Genomic DNA, 21712 nt, shown 5'->3' with positions numbered 1-21712 from the left:
ACATAGAAAATATTTTGAAAAAGAAAAAACTGACAAACAGTTAACAATGCTTCAAATAGAAACAAAACTAGATACCATATTGAAAATCAAACATTTTTTTTTATGTGTTATTAAATATAAATCAAAATAAATATTTATTAGTTTAAATAATGGTTATGATAAAAATTAGTCAAGTTAAACATATAAATCTTCATATATTGCCCTTTTAAGTGACTTTATTTAATGTTTCTTTTAGTGTACTGTTTTCAATTTCAATTACTGCCCGATCTAAACAGAACATATTCATTTAAATAATATATTTACATGGTTTTTTTTGTTTTGGAATAAACTAGGTGTATATAATATATTTAATATTATATGTGTGTAAGTTTTGCATTGATACCTTTAACTTCAATAGTGAAATTACATGTAGCCTCATTTTTTGATGCATCCATTGCCATGTATAATACATTATATAGTCCTGGGCCCATAAGTTGACCTGGTTCCTAAATCAATTAGAACGTGTAAATAAAATCAATAAAATGTTCAAATTATCATAGTATACACACACCATCGTTTTTGCCACTTGTGTAACGCCTATGTTATCTGAAAACCGAGGTTCGGGCCATGATACGGGAACGGTGTTCTTTTTCGAAAAATCCTCTATTACTTCCAAATAAGTCGGACAATTTTTCACTGACGGAACTTCATCATCTATGAGTAAATACAAATTAACAGTTTTATAAACATAGCTATTCTACGATATATAATATATATTATACTGATTTCCTAGTTGAATAAGTATAATTATTTTACCCGTAACTCGGACAGTTGTTCTACATGAAGCAATATCCACGTCTTCGTCATCTCGAACCGTGTAGGTGATTATATACAAACCCGGTATCAAAATTCTCGACGAATTTTTGTACCAACCGGAACTCAATGAACCAAACCTGTATATGTTTTAAGTTTGAAGTTAACCGAACTCTACATCAAGCCATTTCTGTTCAATTTAATATTTTAATATTATAATATTATATTATATATTATTATAGTATACAACACCTGTTCCAATCGTAATTCGTGTTTGGTTGTTCCACTTCGAAATTTATAAATTTTTCACCTTCAGCTAAACTTACGTTCTTGTCCGGTGGACACTTAATATAACATTCCATTTGATACATCTAACACGTCAGATAATTAAATATAATTTCAATTATTATCCCACTATTATAAATTATAATATAATATAATACTAACAGTCATCGGTGTCGTTTTGGGAACACATAGTGGTTTAACGCCAACCCAATTGCCATTACTACAATAAAGCTTGGTATATGAAGGGTTTTCGAACACGTGCCCTTTGATACAATGGTAAATCGCTTCTAAATATTTGTTTTTTGGATCAACGGTATTTTTATTCCTATTAAAATACAATCGTCACTATTACTTATTAACCATATATTTGAAAACACGGACGTCTCCCCCCCCCCTTAAAATGAAAAAAATAATAATAAAAACCAATTTATAAAATATTCTCTATTTTACATTAAATTATATAGACTAATTCTATATTTCCATGGATTAATGAAAATAAGTCATAATATATTTTAAAATTTATAAAATATAAATTCAAATTCAACATAATTATTATAAAGTCCTAAAATATAATTATTTTACTTGTAAAACCAGATAATCTCAATAAAAATCATATCAAAAAATACTCATTCTATTTCCCCATATTTTGTATATAATAATAATTTTTACCTATATATCAGTATACCATCTATTATAACAAATAAGTAATAACGAATAATGGTTAGAGATAAATAATTACATTATCTAAATTATCGTATACTATACAATTAATTAGTATATAAGACTCTTCTAGCATTGGAATACAAAATAGATATAATACATTTCATAAAAATTGTGGTCCTTACTTTGAATACTTTACCACACGTGCATATGGCAACTTAGGTGCCTTCAAAAAAATTTTTCCGTGTCGTTTTCTAAACAAACAGCTCAAATCGTAATCTCCTACTGAATATTCTTTAGTTGAGTCTCTAATCATATGTCTCGGAAGTTGAAATGTACCATGTCCTATAAAATGGATATATTTAATTAAAAACATTAACAAATTGTTTATATTATTCTTTAAAACAGTATATACATTTTACCTGATGTCTGCTGAAGTGTTTCAGCCGTTTCAGGTATTTCAATATCTACAGATTTTTTTTCTAATCGCTTCTCATTATTTTGAATTCTCCTTTTTGTGTCGAGTTTTAATATACGTCTAAAATATTGATGAATATAATGATTTAATCCAAATCTTATGAATATTATACAAAAAACCATAATACAGCTGATAAAAATATAAAATTGATATTCATTCAAACATGAAATAATACCTTATGAATTCATATTATTATGCAGTAATTTCTTACCTGAATGAAAACCAACCTTGTGCCGAACTGATAATATTATTGTTATTGTGACCTGTAACGTATATATAAAAAGGGTAAATATGATAAAATTGTATAAGTATCAAGTTGTCATTCAAATAGTACCTAATATAATGTATTATATATTATACTATAAAAAATCTATACATGTTAACAAATATTTTAGATATTATGTACCCCGCTGATTTTTTTATCATTGTAATCTAATATTAACGTTGTATTGATACACATAATAATAACAAACAATAATAATAAAATACATCCACTTACCGGAACTAGTAGGCCGTGTACACGACGGCACATGTCCGGACCACACTCCTTCTAAACACGTGTGCTTTGTTTGACCTGTCAGAACGTACCCAGCATCGCATTGGTACACCTCCACAGCCCTTCTCCAATTTTTGGATGCCGTAAAAATCACTTGCCCGCTATCTGGTCCTGGTCGGGGTTCGCAATCCAATGGTCCGGAAGAAACAAATGTAATAGCTACAACATTAAGTTTTAAAATTCAAATAAGTTATATACACCTACGCAATATGTACAGCTATAATAAATTATATAATGATACTCTATGCAATAATATAATATAGCAAGAGTATTTTCACAGCACTACTACACTCACCCCATATATATATAACTTACTAAAATATTTTTGATTTTATATTTTTTGACAACCAAAACTGTTAAATAGAGTTAAATTATAAGTATTACAAACGCTGTGTAAATAGGTATTAAAACAAATATTTATCAATTAATTCATTAGATTAATTGAAACTTATGAAGAATGATACGCTATATAAAAGTCTAAAAAATATACCCACAATATAAACAACATGTGTAATTTTCACCTAGGCCATATCTAAGGGGTGTCCAAGGGGTCCGGACCCCCCGCCCACCGAAATTTTTAAACGTAGAAATATTTTAGTGGTGAATATATTTTATTGACTAAAAATTTTCAGCATTTATATTTTAAAAAAATGTTGACTCCCCGAAATTTTTTTTAGTTACGGCTTGATTTGCACCATTTTTTTAAAATTCGTTTGTAATTTGCACCAAAATAAGGATATGTAATTTTCACCAAAATTAAAATCGATTATTTTTTCGATAGTATCTCGATAGTACCAACTTACAAGTTTCTATATCATAATATTTAGCTTAGTTTTTATTTATAAAATAGCTGAGCTTATACAAACATATAGTTGTAAGTTTATATAAAATCGTATAATTATGAATACAAAAAAAAGTTAGCCAATTAAAAAATTATATATGTAATATTTAAAAAATTAAAACTGCACTACAAAAATGTTACGTTAAATTACGTATTACGACGAAATGGCAAGACTAAACGTATAGCTTATAGTATTTGATCAAAATAATAAACTGATATACATTATATAAATAAATATATAACGCGATTACGGCCGATAATTGGACATAAAACGTCAAAATATTACCAGATAAGGCGAAAAATCCCGAAAAATTATTATTGTCATTCGAGTCCATCTAGTATTGACGTCAATGAGGATATCGAGGAATAATCGAATATTTCAAAATCGAATATTCCATAATCGAACAAATAAATAATCATTTTGATGCAAATTACAAATTCTATTTTCGACTACCTGAGGGTGGTGCAAATTACATATCTTTAATTTGGTGCAACTTACAAACTCCCACATAAAATAGCAGTTGATGAACAAAACAAGATTTTAGTAATAATTAAGTAAACGAATACCTAGTAAAATATTTTCATGTTTATAGATACTTAGATATTAATCTTTAATCCTGTCAATGTACCCCTATCCTCTTATATTATTAAGGATGTTAGGTTAAGACAGTGGTTTTCAACCTGTGTGTCACACGTCTCCCAGGGGCGTCGTCGGTCATTATCAAAGGAGCCGTGTCCGTAGTATAAACTAAAAATAAAATTGTAAAATGTTTTCATTATTCGTATGGGAGTTGTATAATTGATTCTAAAATCAAAAAGAGCCGTGGACCAAAAAAGGTTGAAAACCTTAAGATTTAAGCTATTAACGATACTAAAATAATATATTATTTAAATGTCTAATGATATCATCACCGTCTACCACAGTACTACCTATTGAATAAAATTATTTTTAGATTTTAATAAAAATTTCATTATAACTATTTATGTATTAGTAAGAGTAAACAGTCTCCCTTTCATATAGACCAAAGACTTTATTTTTCTACAAATATATTAGTATATAGTTTTTATAAAGCTATTAATTAATAGTTACCTACAATATAATTTTAATACCTATTTTGAATTATATTATATTTGTATTGTATTATCATTACTTTTTTAACACAATGAGGAAGAATTCGATAGGTATTTATTAATTAATTTTAAAAATGCATAATTCATTTACCTTAAAAAATATCTTACTTACCGCTTTAAATCAACAATTTAATTAAACAATATGTTAAAAAACGAAAATAAGATAACGCTTATAACGAAAACAAAGTTCAACATATTATGAGTAACATTAATAATTAAATCACTTATTCCATGTTTTCTTCAGCATTAACAGCAATATTATCCATTTTTTTTTATTTATAATATAAATCTTTGCAATATACATATTGGTGTAATATCATTATATTAATAATATAATTCGAGACTGAACAACCGTGTACTCCTTTCGCATGCCATTTAATCGTTACGCGGCAGAGTGTAATGCAATAGGATGTTGTTGTACGGATTCACAATTTTCAACGATGAACGATGAATATAAAATCATATACGCTTCACAAAATTAGAATTATTTTTTTAACATATATATAATATCATTAATATTTTACCTAGCGTGTGGGTGTATTCGTGGGTGTTACGATGGACCATGTTATTAATTATTTAATTCAACTACTGATTATTTTTATTATTTATTTTTTTAGATATTAATTAACTTTTACTACGTGTTACTAAAAAATGTTGACCAATCTTGATTTTTTTTATTTGAATACCTAATATCTAATACCTATAATACCTTTATAAGTTACGTTGTTTTTTAGTGATTCTTGACATTTTTCATGAGTACATAGCCATGTCTTATCAATAAACGTAAATGTTACAATGACAGAGCACGTTAAAGTCTCTTAATAATAGAGACTTTAAAACCAAAAAATTACTAAAATGATTATATTATTCAATAAGTATACATACTACACACAATATCTAATTTACCATTACTTAATTAATACCCAACATGAAAGCGCTATTATAAATTTATAATATATTTTATTAACTGTAAATTTCGTTATAATATCCTTTCATTATAAAATATATGATAAGTCCTAGTAAATAAGAAGTCTTAATGTGTATTATGATCTATTAACTTGTGTATGTAAATAAGAGACTTAATTACGTTCATTTTATTTTATTAAATTTGTTTTGATGAATTTATAAAAAAAATCTTAATATTTATATTAATTCACTTATTCGTTCGGTATTTACAAGAATAAAGAACAACTAACCATATTATAAATAGTTATTGTATTAAAAGACAAATAATACGATTTTTATTTTATTAATATAAGCCTCTCTCAAATGTATACTTGGTAACTAGTAAATAATATAATGATATTATTGATATCATTATACATTTTATTAGATGTACGATTATATAAATCAACTAAAATTGTATGAAGATGATGTGTTAATTAGATTTATATAATACATTTTAATCTGTTTGACAGTTACTAAAACCTTTATTTTCCATGATCTTTCTCAAGCTTATATTATTATTTTAATTTATTCAACAAAATAAATATATTTTAATATACAATAAATCAATTTAACTTACCAAATTAATTAAAACGTAATGCAACATTAATTAAACTAACTTTTTTTCATAAAAATAACTAATATAAGATTTTTAATACCAAATAATTTTACCTGTGTTTGCTAATACAATGAATTCGATGACAGTTCTAGTAAATTCCATAATTACACACCACTGTAAGAAGTTACCACGTGAAAAACAAAATCAAACAACTGGTATGAGTATGACTGATACGCATGATACCTCTCTACGTAAAACCACAAAGAGCCCGTCTGTCGGGATTTAATATCATTTCCATTCCGCCATCCCCACCCTATCGTTTCCGATCTACAAAACATACTGTTCATACATTCACGACATTTATTTTAAATAAAATACTCTTTACACAAAAATCAAAAACAACAGTCCAGTTAAAAATAATGTAACTATATAACTTAAATATAAAAAATAAATTAGAACTAAACAAAACATATATGTAGGTAAATAAATATAAATACAAATATCTAATATATGTATTAACAATAATATTATACTATAGTCAGTTGATAGACTAAATAATGTAAAAAATAAAACAAATTAATTTAACTTAATTTAATTGAATTAAAAAAAAATACGAACACACACGTTTTATAATGTATAAAAATCTTATAAAAAATAATAATAACAATAGTCAATAAGTAATATGGATAAGTGTTTTCTTGTTTTTATAATTTTTACTTCACATTTTTTACTAACTCCTCTATGTATTAGTTACAAAAAGTTAACGAAGGTATTAATGTAATAGACAATATTGGCTAAATTAATATAAATCTCTTAAGTTAATTTTTTTTAAATTGAATTTTATATAATTTAAATAATTAACATGACTAATATTAAATAATATGAAAAATAATACTAAATTTAGCTGCACGAAAAATGAATATAACTGATTGAATCTGGACAAAAAAATAAAAATTATATTACTTAGTTTCACTAAAAACCAAAAATAACGATAAAAACCTTTTTATAACACTAAATAATAAATGTGAGTACCGAAAAAATGGTACACGATACATTAAACTTCGTTGATTTAATCAATCATTTCTGATAATAAAGCATTTTACTATCACTATGTATTAGTCATTATAAAATTATAAAATTAAAAAATACTTTCAATTATTTACTTAAGTTCTTAAATAAGCTTAAAAACCTAAAATCACTTTCGTTTGCTCCTTTAGATTTTTAACATTTTTAATTATTATCATTATTCATCTTTCATTCACAACTATGTGGGATCTACCATCCTGATTACACCCTTTACATTACAACCTCTCCTTAATTCATGTCACCTATTTTCGTGTAATACTCTATTCTGTATATCCATATCTCTTCTTTGGTCTTCCTCTCCCTCTTCTTCCTTCTACATAAAACCAGGTCCATGCACATAACTAGTGCAACGGCTACTATACTCATTGTCGGGTAGATACTCGTTACACTATTCCCCTGATCATCCACTTCACTAACTATGTCATTACTTATTACCCATCACCTGTTATCACCGTGGAACTCGATATAGTCAGTTTCAAACCTCTTTTTCTTTTATTGACATACTTTACACAGGATGTCAATCTAACATAAATTGATTTTAGTTACACCTTACGATAGACATGACTACATGAGCTGTAAGAAAATTCTGATACCGTTCTTTAGGGAAATATTTAACAATTTTTTGAAGTTCTTAATTATACAATAAGTTAACAAGAAAATTTAAATTATAAATATTACATTATCTAGGCTTTAAAGAAGAATGGACTTTGTTCTGTGTAAGCCAAATAGTATATTTAATATATGACACAAAATTTTAAATTAATATTCTTTAATATTAAAATATCATATTGATCATCTTAATTAATAGATTTATCTTAGTATTCAGTAATTATGTTGTTGTTGTTTTTAAATTTTACATTAATCAATAGATAAAACAATTGAGTGATTTTACTTAATCAAATTAAACAATTTTTATCATTTTTTATTAATGAAAAACAATTAAACATTATTATTAATATTAATTATAAGTAGTGTTGATGGTTGCCCTTACCATTATTATACGTATTACGGCAGAGGCCACGGTAACCCGGAAAAATCAACAGGTCCACCGAGTCCGGCGTCAGCTTCCAAAAAGCTCATAATGACAGCCATAGCGGCCTCGTCATTAGTTCCCAAATTAGACAACTGTTGTGGAGACGGTGTCATTATTTCACCGAGCATGTTCCCCGAATCACCTGAAACCAAAAGTATTTTAATTGTACAAAATTCGAAAATAAAGTGAGGTTGAAATTTGTATACTATTGGTATTAGTAGAGTTCAACAGGTTCACGCTTTCCTGGATCACAGTATACGACGAAACTGTATCACCACTGCTACCGTCGCCACCATTACTCGACAACGTGCCAGGTTCGTTGAGCATCGCCAAGGGTGAATTCATAAACTGTATACGGTCATTCTTGGACTCCTAGAAATAGCGGACAATGGACATGTTAAGTCACATGTACAATGTAAATTGTACATAATAACAATACAAATTTTACAAATTTTATAATTAATATAAAAACTTACTTACCACATACCAACATATCACGCCTAACTATTTCTCAACGAGTGTTTATTATTTCCTAAACTTTGTTTCAAGAAATTTCAAGTCTGAATAATTATGCCATATGGTTTATTAACTAGATAATTAAACCCAAATAATCGCTTTGCCGTTACTGGTAATACTATACAAATGCCAAGTATTGAAATTTAAAGATAACAGCGATATTTCCGAGTATTTTAGAAATTAAAACAAAAAAATATAAATATAAATTCTTGAATATTGGGAATAACTATTATTTTTAATTGATGTTAAATTATTTTACATATAATCCAACCTTTTCATATTATATATTTTATTATCCATACCTATAGAAGTATAAATTGTTTCATTATACGAGTAAACAGAAAACTACAAATGAAATTTAGAATTATCAATATATTTTATAATATTTTGTTAATTATCTTAACTAATAAAATTAGCTGACCCATTAGAATTTTTCATTTCATTAATAATTTTTTAATTTATTGTAATAAAAATATAAAATAAATTATTATTTAGATTAAATTTTAAAATATCTATTTCAATCGATTACTGAAATCTTATATATTCATTTATTTGTTTAAAATTAAAATATTAAAATGTAATGTTTTATTTGAATATTTTGATAAAATATTATATTTATGAATGTTGCATCGTTATTCATGCAAATTTAACAATAAATTATAGTATAATACAAATGTGTAATGCCCACCAGAAATTGTTGTGCTTAGTGAGAATTAAACTGCCGCACGATTTAAAGTTTTAACTGTTTAAAGGAAGTGAAATTATTTGTATCAGCTTAAATTTCTAATATTTATTAGAAAAAAAAAATTTGGTTACAATTTAATAACCAGTGTAATATTTCCATTAACCAATAAAAGTTGTTGTAGCCCGTAGGTACTTCAAATTTTAGTCCTACCACCAAATTTTACTGCATCATTAATTTTACTACTAAAAGGTATATAAGTTATAAAATATAACTGTTTTTAAGCTTTAATAAATACTTACTACTTCTTCTATTGTATCCTGTTGAGTATGCGAAGGAGAACTGTCGATATCACATACTGTCTTATTTGCATCCAAAGCCGTATCAACAATATGCCTACCGATTTTGTTTGCTTCTATATGTGAAGTAATCAAATTTTGTATTTCTCTATTACCCAACTGCTGTTGGCTTTTAGACAATTGTGGCTCTGTATAACTATCATAATAGTTTTGCGATTGACCCTGTGAAGAACATTCTGATTTGTTACTGCTATCAGCTTTGTAATCTGATCTAAAATTTAAAAAAATTAACGTTAAATTTAAAATAAATATTTAATTAATATAAACAGTACCTAGTTAAAATATTATTTGCAACAATAAATTCGATATCTTTAGTCCAAGGATTTCGAAAACTCTTCCATTCACTTCTTAAGTTTACAAATGTTTTATCTTTAGCCCGAAATTTATAAGTCTATAGTAAACAATTATTATTTTTATTTTTTAAATAAATAACTTTTATATACAATTACTTCTGTGTCTTTTGGCGTACACTCTTGAAGTGTTGCTTTGTGGATATCTACAAGTCTAGCAATATCATCTTGATGAAAGTATTCATACATGCTAGTACCTAATAATTCTTGAGGTAAAAATCCAACTATATATGTAACCCTGTAACAGAAACAAGTGCTTAAACATACAAATATTAATTATTAATATTAACCCATAATTAATTATCCATGGTTTACCTTTGATCTACGGACAGAAATTTTCCATCAATTGTGTGTTTTGAAGTGAAACATGGCGGTTTTACAATGTCTGATAAAAGTGAAGATGAAGCCAAATTATTAATAATTCTACCAACGGCTACCAAACACGATGTATTGTTCGCAGATCCAGAATCCGCTCGAACGCCATTACCATCATTATCTTCTTCTAATCCCAAACTCTTACCAGATACATCCTCACATTCGTTTATCTGCGTCCAGGGTTTTAAATAACCGGTACACTGAATTACACTATATCGTCTATCTAAAAACAAAAATAGACTTTTTATTCATTCAAAGCAGATAAATACCATAGTCGAATTTTTCTTATGTAAATTATTTTTATTTTTTTAGTAGCTGATAAACAATAAAGTAGTTTTGAAGTGAAAACAAATATTAAATAATTATTTAATAAATTGTACACTTATAATATAATAATATAACTTTTATAATATAATAACCTATTTAACTTATTATAAAGTTCAATAAATATGTGTTGTTTTATTATTAATTCAAACTATATGGTGCCAATCTCATTATAGTATCTTGACTTATTACTATTATTCTACTTACTATTGAATACACAATGATAAAATATATTACATATATATAATATATATTATTTATGTATATATATTTACCTGATTGAGTGTACTTTGATCCAGTAGTCGTGTCTGCTTCTTCTTTTATATCATACGCTTTACACTTCATTCGACAAAAGAATGATCTCCTAGATCCACTACACATTTTTGACAAGGTATTCATCATTTCAGCACGCACCGGTAACATTGCTATTGGAAAAAGAATTACTTTCTGTTGTATTACCTATATAATATTTTTATTAACGTCAAATAAAATAACAGAACTCAAACTTACTATTTGCATTGATATATTTATCTTTAGGGCCAAAGTCTGAACAGAAAAGTTGTTCCTTTACTTTAGCTACATCTTTCGGATGAATATAATCAAAAACATTATTTCCAACCAAGTCCTCCTATATTAAACAACAGTAGAGGTTATAAAACATTTTTAATTGATTTTTTTTTTATTTGATTTATATTTAAAACTGTATACTTACTGGTATATAATTTAGAACCTGAGTCACAGATTTAGATATATATAGTATCTTTCCATGATCACAACTTACAGCGAAAACAAAACCTTCAGCCGCCTGAAAGATATTGGTATTGAAATGTTTTAACTTATATTGTATAAAAAGCTGTCCTTTAATATGTATAGTTTACCTAATACCTACATTACACAACTAAAGTATGTATTCTGCCTAAAATGTGATTTACAAAATATGTTTAACTATAAACTTACCTACAATAAAACTATTTATAAATATAATGAAAAATCTTCATCGCTAGTATTTAATATATACGTAATACGTATACCAGATACCTATTCCATGTTTTAAAAAAAATATTATTTGAAAATATTGGTAAAACTATTAATACTATTGTTTATACCTACAGGTAGTTTAAATTTTGACTTTTAATTATGTACATTATAACTAACTGTTAGTTATTAGTTTATTACATAAATATAGTAAGTATAATAATAGTATATGCTAATAATGTATATATATCATATCACATCAGTGTATTCTATGTATTAGACATTAGTATAGTCTTATATTAAACTTTTAGAATACCTACGTAAATCATTATACATTTATAACATATACTAACTAACTTATAATAATTTTTAGTAGTGTACTTAAAGACAGCCGAATATCTATACATTATAAGTACTATCTACTAATTAGGTAATATACTTACTTGTGTGATTATTTTTTTCAAATCTTGATCAGATAAAAATGAAGGCTTATAATGACCTTCAGTATATGAATTAACAGTGCTTCGAATTGTCTTCATATGTTGCACAGCCATCCTGAGGACAGATAACTTATCTAACTTTCGTGACATAGTATGACACATTGGTATCATACTAGCTAGCTCGGTAATATACGAGTTCATCTTATCTCTTCTACGTTTCTCGATTTCGCTGTGATTATGTCTACAATGAAGAAATATACGCAAATTAGCTGTTAATTTATGAATTTATATACCTAAAACATATTTGATCAATAAACCTCTCTAGTCTAATAATATAATTATTATGTTAAAAGGTTAATCCTAATTTTTAACTTAAGAATGAAATGAGCACATAATAATTATATAATAGATATATTTTAATTTTAATTTTGTAGACAAAATAAGACAATAACAAAATGTGATCACTAAAAAATTAAAATAGATTACCAAAATATACTGAAAGATAAGAGAATAATTTATATTATAACATGAAAATATTTATGCAAAATAACGTGATGAAAAAAGTTTGATTGATGATCTTTAAATTTAAAAGAAAGATAAATCATTGCCTATATCATTGCTTTCTTATAATTTCGAAAAAGTTCCATTTTTCTAGTTTTTTACAAACACTAATGAGAAATTTAAAAAATGACAATTACCCAGTTAAATTTTTAAATGAAAAAAAAGCTTTATGAAAATGTTTAATTATTTGACTGAGCTATAAAAATATTTAAAAAGCACATATTGTTTTAAATCAAATATACGACTTGACAATACTTATTTAAAATGTAATTTACATAGCTTTATGAAAAAAAAATCCAAGGCATAGTATTTTAAAATGAAAATTACACATTACTTTTTGTTATTGTCATTTCGAACAGACCTTGAATCATCATTGTTGTCGTCGTCAAAATCGCTACCACTATATATGTATAAAAAAACAAATAAATAACTTGGTATTAATATTTAAAAAAATATATTAATTCAAAATTACTTCACTAAATCTATTTATGAGTAATTCATTAGTACCTTATTTACATTAAATATGTAGAAAAATATAACTAATACACTAATTATGTTATGTATGTACGTTTGTTCAAATTATTTTTCTTAATTTTTTTTAAGTATTATTAATACTTAGATGAACGTTTATAATCACTAAATATAATTCCCATTGGTATTTAATAAATTAAATCTGTTATTATTTACATTAATTACATTTAATGTAGGTAAATATGTTTGTTTTATTAATGATTTTAGATTATTTCAAATCATTATAATCATTAGATAATCCAATATTTAGACATATTTGGTACAATTTCCAATTCATACAACAATATTATTCGAAAATTGAATTAATTATTTCGTTTTAAATTAATAAATTAGAAAATAATATGAAAATTGTAAGCGTATTATACGTATAATTCCAATATTTAAATTATCTTATATAATATATTCTAAATATAATATATTGATGTGTGATATATATTGTAATGCATAATCAAATTAAAAGTTAATACTTAATGATGATTAAGTTATTAATGATATTAATTTTAAAATATTAATTTATATACAAAATAATAACAACAATTAACAAATCAATAATTTACTAACCACAATAAATTAATATCAATAAACAATTGCTTATGTAAACATTGAAATTATACAATTACTTGAATTTTTAATTTAAAAAGATTTTTTTTTTTTAGTTTTACTTCTATTTTATTATACTAATACATTTAACACAATTAGTATAAATGTAACATACATATTTATTTTTTTAATTTATGTTTAGTTTAAACACACTAGTTTTAAAAAAATTAATGAGATAAAACCAATAACCAATCGTTTGGAATTGTAAGCTAATATTTACTGAAATTTTTAACAATTTGATATTATCCTAAAAAAATTCGTGAAATATTGTATGATTACGAAATCATTAATTAATTATTTAAGTTTAAAATCACATTAAAAGTTACGAACTTTAGCACTTAAGATATAAACAATGTAAATATTATTTTGTCTTGTGGTGGTAAATATTTATATACATTATTAGTACTTACTGTGCCGATCCTTTGCTTTTATTTTTGAAATGTTCATCTCCACTCAAATCCATACTTAAGTTTGCTGTAGACGAAGCCATTCGGGAACTATTTTGCATGTTATACGAACTTCTAAAAATGTTGTATTATTTTTCTTTTTTATTTATAAAACGTTTTAGGTGGTTTTTGGGGGGGTATTCAACTACTTACTCCTTAATAGCTTCAGATACAGGCTGTAAATCATAATAAACAAGCTGTTCCATGGGACTATCATGACTCAAGTTATCGAAATTCATTAAATCATTATGGTCGTGTAACAGATTATTACAATAAGAAGCAAAATCCGGATTTCTAGCCATTTTTTGACTAGTTAAATTTTGTAATAAGCTAAGCTTTCACGAAATAAGTGCAACGTACAACTGACATTTATTAGTATCAGATCCAATAGTCCTAAAGAATCTCTTCTGCGAGATATTCTAGGGGGTGGTTTTGCGCGACGTAATCGAGCCTCACCATTGGCCGAGACAACAAGTGTTTACGTCATTTGTTAGCACGATTTCAATTGTACATATATATATCCGAAACCAATAAAAGAAAATAATATTAGGAATCATTTGAATAATGATGTAGATTGTAATCTATGTGATGCATTAAAACAGTCACTTTATATTGTAAGGTCTATAGTAAGGCATATTACAATGATTATGATAAACTAATGAATAATTATTATTGTATATTAAATAATCCAATATTTTATTTTATTTATTCTTTGAAAAGATTTAAATTTCTTAAATTTCTAATTGTTAATAATTATGAATATAACTTTTCCGACAAACTTTTTTCTAGCTGTATGCGTATACAAATAATATGTTATCAAACTTTTAAATTATAGATGAATTAACTTATATTTATAAATAAAATGTTCTAACATTTTTGTAAAAAAAAAATTATAAGTGTGTATTATTTATAAGTACATATTTATAATACTAAGATTAGGCTTTGTAAAAATAATTGATATAGTTTGAAAAATGTATTAAATACAAATAAAATAGAATGTTAATATTAAGTATAAGAAACTTCCAAATTGTTTTTAACAAGAATGCTTGAACAAAACTTTATTTTTTGTTTACAAACTACCTATTCAAGGATGTCATATTACATAATTCAATATTATATTTATGTTTAAATAATTGATCGTACCGTGAATAATGTCTTTTTCTCGGCTTCATTTTGGATCCTTTTCTGAAATATTATACAGAATTGATATTATTTATATGTGATTATTTCGTGTAAAATGTAAATGATACCTGAAATTGAGGTAACACCTTTATAAGTTTTTGTAAGATTCGAATATAAAATCCGTTTTTAACTTGCCCTAGAGGAAATTAATAATGTCCACCCTTTTTGTCTGAACCAGAGATTGCTGCCCTTCTATTGTTACGCACACGGAGGGAAAAATACAAAACCTAAACAGTATACGCTACTGACATTATATTTGTTTTTAAATATTCAGACGTAACGGATATCTACTTAACCAAATAATTAGACTGTGCAGCAGGAGGTATAGGTACCTGTCAAATGCATCCTACTAATTTATTTTTTTACGTACGATTACCTAAAACTTCATAATACCTATTTAATAAATTATCGACGTTATATATTCTCTATGCATATAATTATATACATATTTACACACGAATCAAATACATACAAAAGTCTAATTATACACACAATTAATTTTATTTTCCAATCAGGCCTCCAAATTTAGCATTGTGATCTTTATATGTATATATGTTTATTATTAAGTGATATGGAATTGTCAAGATTTAAAGTTAAGGTATGCTTATTAAATGTAAATATAGTTTGTTAAACATAAAAAAAATCAACTATTCGTATTTTATTATTTTTTATACGAAAGTCTTAATTATTATGGAAATTAATTTTTATTATGCTATTTAATATAATTTATTAATTTATATTTAATATAATCTTTAGAAATTACATCGTAATGATTACTATTTACAATATTGTTTTTAAGTCTGTTTCTAATATTACGTTACTTTAGAACCTGTTATGATCATCAATAAATGCTTACATTACTTTAAATACTCCACCTGGCTAAAATTTAAAACTTAAATAGTTATTTGAATATATAATAGAATTACTTGTCCATGCCTATGTGAAATGTATAATAGGTATTCTAAAAATAGATAATGGTAGAAGTTATTATCTAGGTAAATTTGAAATACAAGATACAGGTAAGTACATAAAATAAATGTTATTTGAAATAAAAACAAATGTGATTTAGAGATACCTAGATAATAATAATTGGCTGAAAGTTGTAAGTGATTTCTAATAGATTTAGACATAATAATATTTTATAAATTTAAATACCTAGCTATTAATACAACGTCAGGACAATAATAGATAATAATAATATTATGTAATAACCAATAACCAAGTCCGGATTGGTCCTGTGAACTACCAGGCAAATATAAGTGGGTTGTACAAAATCTATACAAAAAATAATTATGTAATGATATGTATTATAACTACATTATGTAAGTAGCTATATATAACAATTGAAAACGGAATAATTGCACTCACGTACACACACATTTAGAACAAAAACTGAGAGAGGAATATAAATTATAATACTATTTATAAATAGTTAGGTTAGGTGTATTTAAATTTATAATGAATTTTCTGAAACTGTAATCTATTTTCTAGATTTTGTAAAAAAAATGTACGTATATTATTTTGTTCTTCAAAATTATTGGTAGAAAATAATTAGATCATAATATTTTTGTCGTAGATTTGAATTTAATCGATATAATATTGAAACATTTGATTTATTTTTTTTATTAATGAGCCATTGAGTGAGTGACATTTTGGGTTCAGTATAACCTGACTTATCCGTTTCTGATTACAGATCGTATTATAACTTATAAATTATAACATCATACTATAGTGGCATAGGCTGCACCATATACAAAAAACTTATTCCGAGAAGGGTAAACTTACGAATAATTAACTTACATGAGTTACAATAAATATTTTTAAATATTTCGAGGGAGGGTTACTCCTCCTCCTTATGTGTATTCAGACGAATCTTTCCACTTATTTTACGCACGGTTATCCAGTGAGTGCTCTCAAGTTAACTATTTTTTTCTCCAATAATAGTGTATTTTACAAAAATATTCCAGTAAAACAACATTGTTCATCTTGAATTATGTAACGTTAAATTTAAAAATAGTTATAATTCCTATTTTCGCTAAAAAAAATTTATCAAAACTAAAAAACTTATAAATGGGAACCCTAAAGGTTCCTAGCGATCAATTTTTAAAAAGCTCAACGTTAATCATTTGTTAGTATTACTCATTTTTAGGCATTATTTTATTTGAACACTCACTCAAGCGAGAATGTTTGATTTATAGCCCAATTTTTTAACTTGATTAAGTATTGAAAATTGCTAACTCCTAGCTATTAGTTATTTTATATGCAATTATTACATATTTCTATTAAAATTAAAATATTATTTAAAAAAAAAAATCAATTACTATCTCATTCCTACATCATTTTTGGTACGGAAATGATTCTCTGTAACAAATATATATATACGCGCGCGTGTGCGTGTGTAATGTAAATATATTAACATACTCTTAGTTTGACTAAACCAGCCAAACCAGGTAAAGCGTATATATGTTACGGGCAAAGTAAATAATTTGGGCGTTTTATACAATGCCCGGTCATTTTATACAATGCTCGGGCGTTGTATATAATGGCCTTCGTATATTGGGCAATGTATATAATATAATATTTAAAAGAAAAGTATTGCCAAAATATAATGAATACTATATATACTATATACTATAATATTTTTTATTTATATTATTAGAAAATAAAATTTTATTTTTTATTTTTACATCACTTATTTTCGCAAGTACTGCTTTGGTGTCATTTTGATGTGTATAGTCGCATAATTTTTCTTTGCAAATCATAAATTGGTTTCTACTGTATAAAGTTGAAAGACGACCTTCCTTAGTCCTGATTTCGTATATCAAAGCCAGATTAAACAATGATTATTATTTGTAAATTTGGATTAGTATTTTTTCATTTGTTCTTATCAGTTTTCTTACAATGGGGCAATCCACATATTAAGAGGACGTCGCACATATAATATGATTATAATGTTTATCGTAAATCGTAACACCATAATCTTATTATCTTATTTTCTAATAATATAAATAAAAATATTATAGTATAAATATATAGTATTCGTTATATTTTGGCAATACTTTTCTTTTAAATATTATATTATATACATTGCCCAATATACGAAGGCCATTATATACAACGCCCGAGCATTGTATAAAATGACCGGGCATTGTATAAAACGCCCAAATTGTATACTTTGCCCGTAACATATACATATAAAAGGGAACAGTTTTTCTGTCTAAATAGCCATCCCATCACGGACGTAATAATACGTAATATAACCTGAGTCCTGTACCAGCCACATTACATTCAGTATTGGAAAGGAACGCGTTCCTTTTCATACAACTGAACGAGAAACGGGAAAGAGTTCTTATTTATAAGGAACATGAACGCAACTTTGCGTTCTTCATATTATGAACAAAAAAATGAAACTCACGTTATTTTTAATGATAGTATTGTCTAGAAATTATTTGGTGTTAGTATAACAGTTACTTCATTAATTATGAATAAATGACTAATGTAATATACTATGTATATAAATATAATGTTTATATCATAACAATTAATAGTTATTATTAAATAATATAATAATTCTAAGCGAATGAAAGTCTTTTGTCAAAATAACTATAAACTTCAATCATTAGAGAAAATCATTTTACCATAATTTTTAATTATTTAATGAAAATTTCAAGCCTATACGTTTAACATTATTTGAATTTTATTATTTTAACAAATTAATCAAATCGGTTTTTATAAAAATGAGACCTCCTTAAAAATGTAAACAGGAAATCATTAAAACAAAATATTGCATAGTACCATAATCCACGGGTAAAGCAAGATTTAGCTCTTGGGCTCTTATATTCTCTTAAACATGTCACATATGCATAATATAACAAATATCAGGCCATTAATATAGTTATTACTACTATGAGTAAATATAAAAAATCATGTGAAACTAAAATAAGTGTTTATTAAATTTATCTAAAAAGGTTAAATTGTTTTAATATTTTTATTTCATGGTGCATTATTTTATAATATTATAATGTTTATAATTTAAAACAACTGGTCTATTTTTAAGAATGAAAGTCATGGCTGTTAAAATAATTCAATATTTCTCAATATATTTTTTTTAATATAATTATTTCATTTTCATTTTTCATTTTAGTTTTGTATTAATGGAATTCAATGATTCCTAAGGATTTTGATGATCCCTTAAGATCTCCCTCAAATTCCTTCGTCGCGTCACTAAATACTAATTAAACTAGTTTCCTGTCATAAATACCTACATATGCTTATGGTAATACATCTTATATCCTTCTTCCAGAATAATCATTGGTATTAAAGTGCGTAACTAATGAATGTACTATAGTTACTTGTAATATTACAATTTATAGTTGTACAATTGATAGTAAATTGTCAAGAGTCAATTATGAATATTATAAATTAAAAAAATACTTCCTTCACTTGAATAGTCATCGATAACTTGTAATAGAACTTAAGTCAAACATGAATATTGATATTATTATTGGTTATAAATACTTATGACTACTGAGTCGATTAAGTCTGCGTACCTACGTTTATATATTAAATATATTTATATATTTAATATACGTTCGTATATTAAATGCGAATAAATTATACGCTACTCACCAATTTATTATATTTAATATAATATTTATATAATAAATATACATCAACAATAATACGTATAATACGTCCGTTATTGTCTTCAGCGGCGACGTGTCGAGCAACGCGTGTAAAACGGAAGTCAGAAATCGTATTTATATGTTTTAACTTTTTGTCCTAGATCAAAGCATAATAGGTAAATAATCTAAATAAAAACCTAATAAACGGTAAACGATCACGTTTCGTTTGGCGTTGCGAACTTCTTATAAAATATAATAATATTATCGTTTAGCGCGTGGTGCGTACACGCAATATATATTACACACACTCGAGTCTCGAATATTGTGTACGACGACGAGAGAGGTCTTTTCCACACTCTCATTCACTTATCTAAATCATTTTTAGTTCACGCACCATGTACCGCCGTCGTCGACTCGTTCATCACAACAACACAATACTATAATATTACATTATTAATGCGTTTGTATTATACATATATACATATAGATACATATGTATATATATATATATGTGTGTAAGTACTGTTATCGGAGAGTTATACCGCCGAGTAACCTTATCGAGTTCGTTCAAATTCGTGTTTTTATTGTGCATACATATTATATTAATATACATTATAAGATGTGTAAAACAAATAATAATAACGGGCGAGAGCTTGTTATAACTTATAATAAACAACTTGATAATTTGACTGCATTAACGGCGTATAGATAACAACGAAATAACTTAATAACATCATAATTAGGTGCGATATATCTATATTAGAATTTTAAATAAATGTATATATATAGGTATTTTGATGCTTTATCACCTAGATAATTTTTTTTTACATATTTTAAGAGTTCCGAAGTACCTTCGTTGGCAGGTCTCTTCATTCAAGAATATATTAAAGCCATTAAATATCTACAACACTTCTACTTATTGTAAAAATATAAATAATGTATATTTTAATAAAATAGGAAATACACAATATGTAATTATTATTTTTACAATAAAAGCGTATATTCTATGTAAATACAGAAATTTATATACGAAAATATATCAAAAGGATTGAATTGAAGAAGCTTTCAAATGGTAACACTCTTATAAAAACGAAAATTATATAATATAAATATATGTATTCTTCAACACGATGTAAGCACAACCAGCCACACAGTAGGTACAACATTATGTATAATAATATACATATCTAGGTCATAGATATAGGTAAACTGACTATACTGCAATATAATACGCAAGTAACCATATTATATTTGTTTTACGGAACTTAAAGTGGCCAAATAAGTTTTTTAATAGAATTCGTTGTAAATAGTACATTATAATATTATATTGCATTATAGAGATGTTTGCTAAGTAGGGGATGCTGTACTCTGTAGGTACTT

At 25.6% G+C, this 21712-nt stretch overlaps 2 protein-coding genes across 5 annotated transcripts; both read right to left on the bottom strand.

Annotated features, from left to right (window-relative positions):
• Positions 1–115: 115 nt before the first annotated feature.
• On the bottom strand, positions 116–6572 carry LOC132920997 (sushi, von Willebrand factor type A, EGF and pentraxin domain-containing protein 1-like). Its single transcript, XM_060983784.1, has 11 exons — positions 6361–6572; positions 2715–2930; positions 2427–2478; positions 2160–2275; positions 1923–2082; positions 1240–1402; positions 1045–1163; positions 796–932; positions 551–693; positions 383–485; positions 116–267 (listed from the first exon to the last, which is right to left on the bottom strand). Exons 1-11 carry the CDS (start codon positions 6407–6409, stop codon positions 206–208), a joined length of 1320 nt encoding a protein of 439 aa, XP_060839767.1. The 5' UTR covers positions 6410–6572; the 3' UTR covers positions 116–205.
• A 277-nt stretch (positions 6573–6849) lies between these two features.
• On the bottom strand, positions 6850–20741 carry LOC132920996 (protein cycle). Of its 4 annotated transcripts, none has more exons than XM_060983782.1 (15): positions 20337–20741; positions 15669–15710; positions 14490–14600; positions 13283–13348; positions 12391–12628; positions 11685–11777; positions 11483–11600; positions 11248–11397; positions 10589–10871; positions 10373–10511; positions 10196–10314; positions 9867–10134; positions 8573–8738; positions 8325–8508; positions 6852–7182 (listed from the first exon to the last, which is right to left on the bottom strand). In XM_060983782.1, the coding sequence occupies exons 2-14, from the start codon at positions 15695–15697 to the stop codon at positions 8339–8341; spliced, it is 1950 nt and encodes a 649-aa protein (XP_060839765.1). In that variant the 5' UTR covers positions 15698–15710; positions 20337–20741; the 3' UTR covers positions 6852–7182; positions 8325–8338. The 4 variants fall into 4 exon arrangements, with proteins under 4 accessions (XP_060839764.1, XP_060839763.1, XP_060839765.1 ...); XM_060983783.1 differs by lacking the exon at positions 20337–20741 and adding an exon at positions 15776–16199; XM_060983781.1 differs by lacking the exons at positions 15669–15710; positions 20337–20741 and adding an exon at positions 14679–15204 and having other exon boundaries at positions 6850–7182; positions 13310–13348.
• Between the last annotated feature and the right edge of the window lie 971 nt (positions 20742–21712).

Source organism: Rhopalosiphum padi, chromosome 2 (assembly GCF_020882245.1).
Source record: "Rhopalosiphum padi isolate XX-2018 chromosome 2, ASM2088224v1, whole genome shotgun sequence".
Lineage (NCBI taxonomy): Eukaryota > Metazoa > Arthropoda > Insecta > Hemiptera > Aphididae > Rhopalosiphum > Rhopalosiphum padi.
The sequence above is the reverse complement of the archived record's forward strand: the minus strand, read 5'-3'. Positions and strand labels throughout refer to the sequence as shown.